The sequence below is a fragment of the Callionymus lyra genome, chromosome 15, assembly GCF_982586985.1.
Source record: "Callionymus lyra chromosome 15, fCalLyr1.hap1.1, whole genome shotgun sequence".
NCBI classification, from domain to species: domain Eukaryota; kingdom Metazoa; phylum Chordata; class Actinopteri; order Syngnathiformes; family Callionymidae; genus Callionymus; species Callionymus lyra.
This window is the reverse complement of record NC_141832.1, coordinates 2,952,639-2,967,080: the sequence shown is the minus strand read 5'-3', so window position 1 is coordinate 2,967,080 and position 14,442 is coordinate 2,952,639. Positions and strand designations below refer to the sequence as shown.

At 48.9% G+C, this 14,442-nt stretch overlaps 1 protein-coding gene across 4 annotated transcripts in view; it reads left to right on the top strand.

Annotated features, from left to right (window-relative positions):
- LOC148064426 (uncharacterized) overlaps positions 1 to 14,442 on the top strand; it is an 80,374-nt gene that overhangs the window by 21,963 nt on the left and 43,969 nt on the right. For 2 of the 4 annotated variants that reach the window (XM_087809572.1, XM_087809570.1), the window contains exons 9-11: positions 10,710 to 10,823; positions 11,791 to 11,847; positions 11,909 to 11,977. In XM_087809572.1, coding sequence (XP_087665698.1) covers positions 10,710 to 10,823; positions 11,791 to 11,847; positions 11,909 to 11,977 — 240 coding nt within the window. The remainder of the gene's footprint in view (positions 1 to 10,709; positions 10,824 to 11,790; positions 11,848 to 11,908; positions 11,978 to 14,442) is intronic. The other 2 variants (XM_087809571.1, XM_087809573.1) reach the window with 2 other exon arrangements.

Genomic DNA, 14,442 nt, shown 5'->3' with positions numbered 1-14,442 from the left:
AGTCGCTGTTTGGAAAGAGCAAAGCCTTTCCTAGGGCCACCATAGCAAAGGAAGAGCTGGTCCGACCGTCTTATACTTGCGGTTGCAGCTACATAGGTCCTCAGACCCCGCACAGGGCACAGCACTCCCAACCTGTCTTCCCCTTCCGGGGGAATAAATTGTTTTATTCGCTGGGCTGCTCAGGCAACGAAACGGGGCCCAACAGTTGTTCCACCTCAGCAAGTCTGGCAGCCCTTACTCTCCGGGGCATGAAGCTGCAGTTCATGCAGGGATCTTCTGAAAGACCTTCCCTCAGATGCTCGAGACCAAGGCATGAGGGACACATATCATGGCCATCTTCAGGCTGCAGAGAAGCCACACAGGCTGAGCAAGAGTGGCCGCCAAGCATGTTAGTAACGAGCAGAAGGCCACACAGGAAAAACAACAAACGCTGGGAGTGGGAGCGAAAACACAGCCTTCACCAACGAGTGTCACACATATGAGATAGAAGTAGCACAAACGCTGGGAGAGGGATCGAATACGCTGTCGTCACCAACAAATATAAAAATCTAAACAAAAGCGAGTGTTGCAAGGGTACTTCAAAAACGGTAGCTGAATATCAGTGGTACAAATCTCGGGAGAGGGAGCGAATACACTGCCGTCACCAACAAATGTAAAAAATAACCAAGTGAGTGCAATAGGTTGCACCGGCACTGAATAACAGTAGCTGTATATCAGCGGTACAAATGTCGGGAGAGGGAGCGAATACACTTCCGTCACCAAAAGAAATCAAAATACAACCAAAATAGAGTACAACAGGTTGTACTGATATTCAATGATATATAAATATAGAGTACAATGTCGGGAGAGGGAGCGAACACACTCCCGTCACCAACAAAGAATTAATGCAACCAAAGGAGAGTACAACAAGCTGCACCGAAATAAATGTAACAAGGAAAGTTGGTACTTAACCAAATGATGACGATCCGAGGCTGAAGTGTCCTCGGCGAGCCGCTACAACTTCTCAGCGTCAAAGTTCTTTGCAGTCTCTGGAGGGCGAAAGTTTCGCAGCTCCGACAGAAGTCGCGAGACTACCAGCAACGCACAAAAGAACTAGTCCTTCAACTAGCTCGTGACATGCAACCTGCGCAGCGAGAAGATGAAAAGGAACAGATCCTCTGATGTCACCGGAAGATATATCCTATCCGGGGTCATCAGGGGTCACAGGTGACTTTGTTGGTATTAACCTCGAACAGCGCATGCGCGAGATGGATACATTCAGTGCTTGAAGCACCGCCTCTGGCGGTCAGTAAGGACGAAATAGAACAACATTCTTTTATTTGTAGCCTTTTAAATACAAATCCAACGGAGCACTGAGCTACTCGAACTTTCAGCCAATCATGTGACACGCAGACGATCATGTGACGACGTGGAAACACTGGTCCATCGATTCATCACAGAGGAGACATTTTTATATTGAATTTAAAAGTCTACAAATAAAAAAATATTGAATTTGGAAATATTATTTGGGAATTATTGGAATAAGAGAATCAAACTCTATGTGTGAAATACATTGTTTTCATTTTGAAATATTGGATTATTTTTAATTCAATTATTCAAAAACGACTTCAACCTTTCAATATAGAAACTATCAATATTGATTTTTTTTTTTGTTAATTAAATGATTTAATTCCACCTTTCAATAGAGAATTAAATGATCCAATTATTTAAAAAAAAAAACAATAATTCAATCTTTCAATAAAGAAACAATTAAACTCTGTGCAAAAATAAATGGAATTTATTTAAAAAACAAATATATATATTTTTTAATTAAATGATTGAATTCAACCTTTTATTAGACAAATTATTGAATTAAATTATCAAATTAATTAACTAATTAAACGTTTCAAAATACAAACAATTGAAGTGAATTATAAATATATATACTGTATATATATATATATATATATAAATGAATTAAACCTTTTATTGAATTATTAAATGAAAAATAAATTCAACCTGTCAATGAAGAAATGATTCAATTCAGTTATTAAAATATAATTCTAACATTAAAAAAACAACATTTCAATAAAAGAAAATCAGAAGTTAAATGAAATATTCTGAAGGAATGATATACTTCCATAGAGAAATACTTCCTCAGCTACTGTCAGACTGTTACGTAAACCGGGTGATGGATCTGGTGTGAGGTGGATCTGGTGTGAGGTGGATCTGGTGTGAGGTGGATCTGGTCTGAGGTGGATCTGGTCTGAGGTGGATCTGGTCTGAGGTGGAACCGGTCTGAGGTGGAACCGGTCTGAGGTGGATCTGGTCTGAGGTGGATCTGGTCTGAGGTGGATCTGGTGTGAGGTGGATCTGGTCTGAGGTGGATCTGGTCTGAGGTGGATCTGGTCTGAGGTGGATCTGGTCTGAGGTGGATCTGGTCTGAGGTGGATCTGGTCTGAGGTGGATCTGGTATGAGGTGGATCTGGTCTGAGGTGGATCTGGTCTGAGGTGGATCTGGTCTGAGGTGGATCTGGTGTGAGGTGGATCTGGTCTGAGGTGGATCTGGTCTGAGGTGGATCTGGTCTGAGGTGGATCTGGTGTGAGGTGGATCTGGTCTGAGGTGGATCTGGTCTGAGGTGGATCTGGTCTGAGGTGGAACCGGTCTGAGGTGGAACCGGTCTGAGGTGGATCTGTTCTTAGGTGGAATCGGTCTGAGGTGGATCTGGTGTGAGGTGGATCTGGTCTGAGGTGGATCTGGTCTGAGGTGGAACCGGTCTGAGGTGGAACCGGTCTGAGGTGGATCTGGTCTGAGGTGGAACTGGTCTGAGGTGGATCTGGTCTGAGGTGGATCTGGTCTGAGGTGGATCTGGTCTGAGGTGGAACCGGTCTGAGGTGGATCTGGTCTGAGGTGGATCTGGTCTGAGGTGGATCTGGTCTGAGGTGGAGCCGGTCTGAGGTGGAACCGGTCTGAGGTGGAACCGGTCTGAGGTGGATCTGGTCTGAGGTGGATCTGGTCTGAGGTGGAACCGGTCTGAGGTGGAACCGGTCTGAGGTGGATCTGGTCTGAGGTGGATCTGGTCTGAGGTGGATCTGGTCTGAGGTGGAACCGGTCTGAGGTGGATCTGGTCTGAGGTGGATCTGGTCTGAGGTGGATCTGGTCTGAGGTGGAACTGGTCTGAGGTGGATCTGGTCTGAGGTGGATCTGGTCTGAGGTGGATCTGGTCTGAGGTGGATCTGGTCTGAGGTGGATCTGGTATGAGGTGGATCTGGTCTGAGGTGGATCTGGTCTGAGGTGGATCTGGTCTGAGGTGGATCTGGTGTGAGGTGGATCTGGTCTGAGGTGGATCTGGTCTGAGGTGGATCTGGTGTGAGGTGGATCTGGTCTGAGGTGGATCTGGTCTGAGGTGGAACCGGTCTGAGGTGGAACCGGTCTGAGGTGGATCTGTTCTTAGGTGGAACCGGTCTGAGGTGGATCTGGTGTGAGGTGGATCTGGTCTGAGGTGGATCTGGTCTGAGGTGGAACCGGTCTGAGGTGGAACCGGTCTGAGGTGGAACTGGTCTGAGGTGGATCTGGTCTGAGGTGGATCTGGTCTGAGGTGGATCTGGTCTGAGGTGGATCTGGTCTGAGGTGGATCTGGTCTGAGGTGGATCTGGTCTGAGGTGGAGCCGGTCTGAGGTGGAACCGGTCTGAGGTGGAACCGGTCTGAGGTGGATCTGGTCTGAGGTGGATCTGGTCTGAGGTGGATCTGGTCTGAGGTGGATCTGGTCTGAGGTGGATCTGGTCTGAGGTGGATCTGGTGTGAGGTGGATCTGGTCTGAGGTGGATCTGGTCTGAGGTGGATCTGGTCTGAGGTGGATCTGGTCTGAGGTGGATCTGGTGTGAGGTGGATCTGGTCTGAGGTGGATCTGGTCTGAGGTGGATCTGGTCTGAGGTGGAACCGGTCTGAGGTGGAACCGGTCTGAGGTGGATCTGTTCTTAGGTGGAACCGGTCTGAGGTGGATCTGGTGTGAGGTGGATCTGGTCTGAGGTGGATCTGGTCTGAGGTGGAACCGGTCTGAGGTGGAACCGGTCTGAGGTGGATCTGGTCTGAGGTGGATCCGGTCTGAGGTGGAACCGGTCTGAGGTGGAACCGGTCTGAGGTGGATCTGGTCTGAGGTGGATCTGGTCTGAGGTGGATCTGGTCTGAGGTGGATCTGGTCTGAGGTGGATCTGGTATGAGGTGGATCTGGTCTGAGGTGGATCTGGTCTGAGGTGGAGCCGGTCTGAGGTGGAACCGGTCTGAGGTGGAACCGGTCTGAGGTGGATCTGGTCTGAGGTGGATCTGGTCTGAGGTGGAACCGGTCTGAGGTGGAACCGGTCTGAGGTGGATCTGGTCTGAGGTGGATCTGGTCTGAGGTGGATCTGGTCTGAGGTGGAACCGGTCTGAGGTGGATCTGGTCTGAGGTGGATCTGGTGTGAGGTGGATCTGGTCTGAGGTGGATCTGGTCTGAGGTGGAACCGGTCTGAGGTGGAACCGGTCTGAGGTGGATCTGGTCTGAGGTGGAACTGGTCTGAGGTGGATCTGGTCTGAGGTGGATCTGGTCTGAGGTGGATCTGGTCTGAGGTGGAACCGGTCTGAGGTGGATCTGGTCTGAGGTGGATCTGGTCTGAGGTGGATCTGGTCTGAGGTGGAGCCGGTCTGAGGTGGAACCGGTCTGAGGTGGAACCGGTCTGAGGTGGATCTGGTCTGAGGTGGATCTGGTCTGAGGTGGAACCGGTCTGAGGTGGAACCGGTCTGAGGTGGATCTGGTCTGAGGTGGATCTGGTCTGAGGTGGATCTGGTCTGAGGTGGAACCGGTCTGAGGTGGATCTGGTCTGAGGTGGATCTGGTCTGAGGTGGATCTGGTCTGAGGTGGAACTGGTCTGAGGTGGATCTGGTCTGAGGTGGATCTGGTCTGAGGTGGATCTGGTCTGAGGTGGATCTGGTCTGAGGTGGATCTGGTCTGAGGTGGATCTGGTCTGAGGTGGAACTGGTCTGAGGTGGATCTGGTCTGAGGTGGATCTGGTGTGAGGTGGATCTGGTCTGAGGTGGATCTGGTCTGAGGTGGATCTGGTGTGAGGTGGATCTGGTCTGAGGTGGATCTGGTCTGAGGTGGATCTGGTCTGAGGTGGAACCGGTCTGAGGTGGAACCGGTCTGAGGTGGATCTGTTCTTAGGTGGAACCGGTCTGAGGTGGATCTGGTGTGAGGTGGATCTGGTCTGAGGTGGATCTGGTCTGAGGTGGAACCGGTCTGAGGTGGATCTGGTCTGAGGTGGAACTGGTCTGAGGTGGATCTGGTCTGAGGTGGATCTGGTCTGAGGTGGATCTGGTCTGAGGTGGAACCGGTCTGAGGTGGATCCGGTCTGAGGTGGATCTGGTCTGAGGTGGATCTGGTCTGAGGTGGAGCCGGTCTGAGGTGGAACCGGTCTGAGGTGGAACCGGTCTGAGGTGGATCTGGTCTGAGGTGGATCTGGTCTGAGGTGGAACCGGTCTGAGGTGGAACCGGTCTGAGGTGGATCTGGTCTGAGGTGGATCTGGTCTGAGGTGGATCTGGTCTGAGGTGGAACCGGTCTGAGGTGGATCTGGTCTGAGGTGGATCTGGTCTGAGGTGGATCTGGTCTGAGGTGGAACTGGTCTGAGGTGGATCTGGTCTGAGGTGGATCTGGTCTGAGGTGGATCTGGTCTGAGGTGGATCTGGTATGAGGTGGATCTGGTCTGAGGTGGATCTGGTCTGAGGTGGATCTGGTGTGAGGTGGATCTGGTGTGAGGTGGATCTGGTGTGAGGTGGATCTGGTCTGAGGTGGATCTGGTCTGAGGTGGATCTGGTCTGAGGTGGATCTGGTGTGAGGTGGATCTGGTCTGAGGTGGATCTGGTCTGAGGTGGAACCGGTCTGAGGTGGAACCGGTCTGAGGTGGATCTGTTCTTAGGTGGAACCGGTCTGAGGTGGATCTGGTGTGAGGTGGATCTGGTCTGAGGTGGATCTGGTCTGAGGTGGAACCGGTCTGAGGTGGAACCGGTCTGAGGTGGATCTGGTCTGAGGTGGAACTGGTCTGAGGTGGATCTGGTCTGAGGTGGATCTGGTCTGAGGTGGATCTGGTCTGAGGTGGATCTGGTCTGAGGTGGATCTGGTCTGAGGTGGAGCCGGTCTGAGGTGGAACCGGTCTGAGGTGGAACCGGTCTGAGGTGGAACCGGTCTGAGGTGGATCTGGTCTGAGGTGGATCTGGTCTGAGGTGGATCTGGTCTGAGGTGGATCTGGTCTGAGGTGGATCTGGTGTGAGGTGGATCTGGTCTGAGGTGGATCTGGTCTGAGGTGGATCTGGTCTGAGGTGGATCTGGTGTGAGGTGGATCTGGTCTGAGGTGGATCTGGTCTGAGGTGGATCTGGTCTGAGGTGGAACCGGTCTGAGGTGGAACCGGTCTGAGGTGGATCTGTTCTTAGGTGGAACCGGTCTGAGGTGGATCTGGTGTGAGGTGGATCTGGTCTGAGGTGGATCTGGTCTGAGGTGGAACCGGTCTGAGGTGGAACCGGTCTGAGGTGGATCTGGTCTGAGGTGGATCTGGTCTGAGGTGGATCTGGTCTGAGGTGGATCTGGTCTGAGGTGGATCTGGTCTGAGGTGGAACCGGTCTGAGGTGGATCTGGTCTGAGGTGGATCTGGTCTGAGGTGGATCTGGTCTGAGGTGGAACTGGTCTGAGGTGGATCTGGTCTGAGGTGGATCTGGTCTGAGGTGGATCTGGTCTGAGGTGGATCTGGTATGAGGTGGATCTGGTCTGAGGTGGATCTGGTCTGAGGTGGATCTGGTCTGAGGTGGATCTGGTGTGAGGTGGATCTGGTCTGAGGTGGATCTGGTCTGAGGTGGATCTGGTCTGAGGTGGATCTGGTGTGAGGTGGATCTGGTCTGAGGTGGATCTGGTCTGAGGTGGAACCGGTCTGAGGTGGAACCGGTCTGAGGTGGATCTGTTCTTAGGTGGAACCGGTCTGAGGTGGATCTGGTGTGAGGTGGATCTGGTCTGAGGTGGATCTGGTCTGAGGTGGAACCGGTCTGAGGTGGAACCGGTCTGAGGTGGATCTGGTCTGAGGTGGAACTGGTCTGAGGTGGATCTGGTCTGAGGTGGATCTGGTCTGAGGTGGATCTGGTCTGAGGTGGATCTGGTCTGAGGTGGATCTGGTCTGAGGTGGATCTGGTCTGAGGTGGAGCCGGTCTGAGGTGGAACCGGTCTGAGGTGGAACCGGTCTGAGGTGGATCTGGTCTGAGGTGGATCTGGTCTGAGGTGGAACCGGTCTGAGGTGGAACCGGTCTGAGGTGGATCTGGTCTGAGGTGGATCTGGTCTGAGGTGGATCTGGTCTGAGGTGGAACCGGTCTGAGGTGGATCTGGTCTGAGGTGGATCTGGTCTGAGGTGGAACTGGTCTGAGGTGGATCTGGTCTGAGGTGGATCTGGTCTGAGGTGGATCTGGTCTGAGGTGGATCTGGTGTGAGGTGGATCTGGTCTGAGGTGGAACTGGTCTGAGGTGGATCTGGTGTGAGGTGGATCTGGTCTGAGGTGGATCTGGTCTGAGGTGGATCTGGTCTGAGGTGGATCTGGTCTGAGGTGGATCTGGTCTGAGGTGGAGCCGGTCTGAGGTGGAACCGGTCTGAGGTGGAACCGGTCTGAGGTGGATCTGGTCTGAGGTGGATCTGGTCTGAGGTGGAACCGGTCTGAGGTGGAACCGGTCTGAGGTGGATCTGGTCTGAGGTGGATCTGGTCTGAGGTGGATCTGGTCTGAGGTGGAACCGGTCTGAGGTGGATCTGGTCTGAGGTGGATCTGGTCTGAGGTGGAACTGGTCTGAGGTGGATCTGGTCTGAGGTGGATCTGGTCTGAGGTGGATCTGGTCTGAGGTGGATCTGGTGTGAGGTGGATCTGGTCTGAGGTGGAACTGGTCTGAGGTGGATCTGGTGTGAGGTGGATCTGGTCTGAGGTGGATCTGGTCTGAGGTGGATCTGGTCTGAGGTGGATCTGGTCTGAGGTGGAACCGGTCTGAGGTGGATCTGGTCTGAGGTGGATCTGGTCTGAGGTGGAACTGGTCTGAGGTGGATCTGGTCTGAGGTGGATCTGGTCTGAGGTGGATCTGGTCTGAGGTGGATCTGGTGTGAGGTGGATCTGGTCTGAGGTGGAACTGGTCTGAGGTGGATCTGGTGTGAGGTGGATCTGGTCTGAGGTGGATCTGGTGTGAGGTGGATCTGGTCTGAGGTGGATCTGGTCTGAGGTGGATCTGGTCTGAGGTGGAACCGGTCTGAGGTGGATCTGGTCTGAGGTGGAACCGGTCGCGACAGGACTCTAACAAACCAGGTGTGTGTTCGTAAGACGGCGTCGCTCCTCGACCCGATCCTGCCGAGACATTCCTCTGTCGGAACATGACTCACGGCGTTTATAGCTCTGGTGTCAGGAGTGTTTGGACAGAAGCCCGCGGAGCTCCATGTGTCGGCAGGTGAGAAGGAGCCACTTATTCATTCACCACCGACTCCTTCTTTTGTTCCGGGACGAAACCGGTTCCGATGCCTGCGAGGCTGATGTGGTGTCGTCATGAACGAGACTCATTCTTTCCATCTTTCCGTCCTCGTCGTCATCCTCCCGTCCTCTCGTTTGTACTCATCTGCTCAGAGATGACAGTCGTCTGCGGGAACTTCCTGATCATTTGACTAAGAGTTGACTGGTGGTGATGATGAGGATCAGCGCCTCCGTCTCAAGACCCGGTCAACGCTGTAAACCTTTTAAAGAAAAACTAAATGAAGACCTTTTTTTTACCTCCTTCATAGACAACCATCTTAGTTATTACCTGATGGTGCTTTGCCGCCCAGCCCGCCACACACACGCAACATAGATGTTTAAACATTATAATAGCTTTTCCTTGATTTGATGACTCTTTAAAGTATATATTTTTATTGAGTATTGTTTTGATTGTTTAAGCGCTTTGTGACCCTGGTCTGGAAAAGACTCTATAAATATAAATGACTTCCTTACTTACTTAGTATTGTAGCGACCAGTCAGCCGTCACTAAATAGAGCAGTGTGTAGAAAGGCATCATGGGAGTTTAGCTGGCACCCTAAGTAAGGCCGGTGCGGTAAATATGATGAGGAGGCGGATTGTTGTCATTTCTGACTGAAGTTTTATACAATATATTGTATAAAATAATAATAATTATAATATAATAATATGTAAATATGAAAAATAATCTGTGAAACAACAATACTGCGTGAGGTGAACCCCGATATCGCGAGGAACCACCTTAACAACAATAAACAAAAGAAAAACTGATTACAGTCACAGATTCTCCATGTAAAGTGATGTACATCGAGAATTAATGTCGGAGCTTAATTCTGACTAAATATTGCAGGAAATACATATTTAAAATACAAATGTTACCTAGTGCTGCTTTAATAACGAGCAGAGAATCACGGACCAGCGTCAGGTTCTGTGTCCCAACAGATGGCGCCGCTAATCTTTGATCCGAGCACTTTTCATCCCCTCGGATGATTTATGTGTTTGTTTTAGTGGCTGCAGGAGGTCACGAGGTCACGAGAGCTGGACCCCGAGTTCGCTCGGACCCTGCAGCCAAGAACCCCCCGCAGAGCCAAGACTTGTTCTGTGTGTGTGTGTGAGTGTGTGTGAGTGTGTGTGTGTGTGTGGGGGGGGGGGTGTGTGTGTGTGTGTGTGTAAGTGTGTTTGTGTGTGTGTGTGTGTGTGTGTGTGGGGGGGGGGTGTTTGTGTGTGTTAGTGTGTAAGTGTGTGTGTGTTTGTGTAAGTGTGTGTGTGAGTGTGTGTGTGTGTGTGTTAGTGTGTCTGTGTGTGTGTAAGTGTGTGTGTGAGTGTGTGTGTGAGTGTGTGTGTGGGGGGTGTGTGTGTGTGTTAGTGTGTAAGTGTGTTTGTGTGTGTGGGGGGGGTGTGTGTGTGTGGTAGTGTGTAAGTGTGTCTGTGTGTGTTTGTGTGTAAGTGTTAGTGTGTGTGTAAGTGTGTCTGTGTGTGTGTAACTGTGTGTGTAAGTGTGTGTGTGTGTGTTAGTGTGTGTGTGTCTAAGTGTGTGTGTCTGTGTTAGTGTGTAAGTGTGTTTGTGTGTGTGTGTGTGTAAGTGTGTCTGTGTGTGTAAGTGTGTCTGTGTGTGTGTAAGTGTGTCTGTGTGTGTGTAAGTGTGTGTGTGTTAGTGTGTAAGTGTGTGTGAGTGTGTGTGTGTGTGTGTGTGTTAGTGTGTGTGTGTGTGTTAGTGTGAGTTAGTGTGTGTGTGTGTGTTAGTGTGTGTGTGTGTGTGTGTTAGTGTGTGTGTGTGTGTGTGTGTGTGTTAGTTAGTGTGTGTGTGTGTGTGTGTGTGTGTGTTAGTGTGTAAGTGTGTGTGTGTGTGTGTGTGTGTGTGTGTGTGTGTTTAAAACAAAGAGTGTCCTGTCAGATTAAAGTGATCATTTTCCCGGTAAAAGCTCTTACATAAGAGGGAAGAATGAATGTTTCTGTCGGCGCTCCTGCTGAAGACGAACTCTCTCTGTGGATTATTGATGTTCGCAGAGATTATGAGATTGTTGTGTGTTTCACTTCCACTCCCGCAGCTCTGTGGCGAGAGCCCGCTGTGATCTGAGCAGGGGGTCCACGGGGGCCCGGATAATCCACGGTCCTGATGTCCGTCCAGACTCAGAAACCGTCCGAGTGTTTGACGTGTTTTTCTAAATGTTCTCTGGTCAGAAGCTGCAGTCGTGTGGAGACGTCACTCAGCTCCCCGTGACCCCCGTGACCCCCGTGACCCCCCAGAGAAGAGCCAGGTCTCTGGACCGCAGGACGTCGGACGCGGTCATGACGGTACCGACGACACACAGCAATTTGATTTGTTTAGCAGCGAACGGAAGGCTTGTGATGATGAGGAAACTCAATATATACAAAGAAAATGACTTGAATAAAAGGTTTTAAAAACTTGTAATGGTTGTAAAACACACACATTTACTTGTATTTAATTTGAATTTACCTTATTTTATTTAATCACTGTATTGTATTCATCATGATTGAGAATAATAAATGCTCAAAATAAAGAACAATTAAGGAGGAAGCGTTAACTGTAATAAGATATATATTATTACATAATATAATATAATATTATTGTGATAGTGATTCATATACTTTTAGTTCTTGTTTGTAATCCAACGACAAAATAATCAAACAACAAAATATAATATTAATATTTGATTCATATTCATTAGTATGATTGGAAAAACTGAATATATACTCTGAAAATAAATAAATTAAAACCTTTAAAGGCTGTAAATAAGTGTAAAACACGCTGATTAATTATAATTTACGTGATTGTATTTAAAGCTTCTCAAGAGAAAAGTTATTTGGACAAAACATGTTAATAGTTAAATTAAAAATATTCATAATTACAAAGGACATTAAATACTCATAAAAGTGAGAAGAAAAGTACTTAAATTATAATAGGCGGTTGAAAAAGTGCTACATTGTCAATCATTATCAGCTTCAAAGTTTTGACCTCAGGTCAGTTAAGGTCAAAGTAACGCGAGGCTCACGGGTGGAAGCATTAAATGCACCACAGCTCCCTCTAGAGGCCGAGATGTGAACGACACTGACTTATTGTATGGTTTGATGGATGTCGAACCTTCTCTGGAAAACGCTACGAACTTTTGACACTTCTAAGAACCCAACAAGAAATGACATTATTTAGATATAATTCATTAATTCAAAGATTAAATATGTAAGAATGAACTAAAAGACGTCTGAGGTTTGAAAGTGAAAACCAAAAGTTTCTCGTCTGCAGCCTGATCTGCTGAACTTCAAGAAAGGTTGGATGGTTCTGTTGGACGACAGCGAGCAGGTAGAAACACTTCCACACGTCAACAGTTTGTACTTCATTGACTCTTTGATTCTTATCCCAGTGGAAGAAATACTGGTTCGTTCTCTCCGCGGACAGACTGAGGTACTACAAGGACTCCGTCGCCGAAGAGGTTTGTACTTTTGAAGTCGTCGTCCCCTGAGCTGTCAATCAATCACTCTGGTCAATCACTCTGGTCGATCACTCTCGTCGATCACTCTGGTCGATCACTCTCGTCGATCACTCTGGTCGATCACTCTGGTCGATCACTCTCGTCAATCACTCTCGTCAACACTCTCGTCAATCACTCTCGTCAGTCACTCTCGTCAATCACTCTCGTCAATCACTCTCGTCAATCACTCTGGTCGATCACTCTCGTCGATCACTCTGGTCGATCACTCTCGTCAATCACTCTCGTCAACACTCTCGTCAATCACTCTCGTCAATCACTCTCGTCAATCACTCTCTTCAATCACTCTCTTCAATCACTCTCGTCAATCACTCTCGTCAATCACTCTCGTCAATCACTCTGGTCAATCCCTCTCGTCAATCACTCTGGTCAATCACTCTCGTCAATCACTCTCGTCAATCACTCTCGTCAATCACTCTGGTTGATCACTCTCGTCAATCACTCTCGTGATTAACTCTCGTGAATCACTCTCATCAATCACTCTCTTCAATCACTCTCGTCAATCACTCTGGTCAATCACTCTCGTCAATCACTCTGGTCAATCACTCTGGTCAATCACTCTCGTCAATCACTCTCGTCAATCACTCTGGTCAATCACTCTCGTCAATCACTCTCGTCAATCACTCTGGTCAATCACTCTCGTCAATCACTCTGGTCGATCACTCTCGTCAATCACTCTCATCAATCACTCTCTTCAATCACTCTCGTCAATCACTCTCGTCAGTCACTCTCGTCGATCACTCTCATCGATCACTCTCGTCGATCACTCTCGTCGATCACTCTCGTCGATCACTCTCGTCAGTCACTCTCGTCAGTCACTCTGGTCAATCACTCTCATCAATCACTCTGGTCGATCACTCTCGTCAATCACTCTCATCAATCACTCTCTTCAATCACTCTCGTCAATCACTCTCGTCAGTCACTCTCGTCGATCACTCTCATCGATCACTCTCGTCGATCACTCTCGTCGATCAATCTCATCGATCACTCTCGTCGATCACTCTCGTCGATCACTCTCGTCAGTCACTCTCGTCAGTCACTCTCGTCAATCACTCTCGTCAGTCACTCTCGTCAGTCACTCTCGTCGATCACTCTCGTCAATCACTCTCGTCAATCACTCTCATCAATCACTCTCGTCAATCACTCTTGTCGATCACTCTCATCAATCACTCTCATCAATCACTCTCATCAATCACTCTCGTCAATCACTCTTGTCGATCACTCTCATCAATCACTCTCGTCAATCACTCTCGTCGATCACTCTCATCAATCACTCTCATCAATCACTCTCATCAATCACTCTCGTCAATCACTCTCGTCGATCACTCTCATCGATCACTCTCGTCAATCACTCTCGTCAATCACTCTCGTCGATCACTCTCATCAATCACTCTCATCAATCACTCTCATCAATCACTCTCGTCAATCACTCTCGTCGATCACTCTCATCGATCACTCTCGTCAATCACTCTCGTCAATCACTCTCATCAATCACTCTCATCAATCACTCTCGTCAATCACTCTCATCAATCACTCTCTTCAATCACTCTCATCAATCACTCTCTTCAATCACTCTCGTCAATCACTCTCGTCAATCACTCTCATCAATCACTCTCATCAATCACTCTCATCAATCACTCTCTTCAATCACTCTCGTCAATCACTCTCATCAATCACTCTCATCAATCACTCTCGTCAATCACTCTCGTCGATCACTCTCATCAATCACTCTCGTCAATCACTCTCATCAATCACTCTGGTCAATCACTCTCGTCAATCACTCTCGTCAATCACTCTGGTCAATCACTCTCGTCAATCACTCTGGTCGATCACTCTCGTCAATCACTCTCATCAATCACTCTCTTCAATCACTCTCGTCAATCACTCTCGTCAGTCACTCTCGTCGATCACTCTCATCGATCACTCTCGTCGATCACTCTCATCGATCACTCTCGTCGATCACTCTCGTCGATCACTCTCGTCGATCACTCTCGTCAGTCACTCTCGTCAGTCACTCTGGTCAATCACTCTCATCAATCACTCTGGTCGATCACTCTCGTCAATCACTCTCATCAATCACTCTCTTCAATCACTCTCGTCAATCACTCTCGTCAGTCACTCTCGTCGATCACTCTCATCGATCACTCTCGTCGATCACTCTCGTCGATCAATCTCATCGATCACTCTCGTCGATCACTCTCGTCGATCACTCTCGTCAGTCACTCTCGTCAGTCACTCTCGTCAATCACTCTCGTCAGTCACTCTCGTCAGTCACTCTCGTCGATCACTCTCGTCAATCACTCTCGTCAATCACTCTCATCAATCACTCTCGTCAATCACTCTTGTCGATCACTCTCATCAATCACTCTCATCAATCACTCTCATCAATCACTCTCGTCAATCACTCT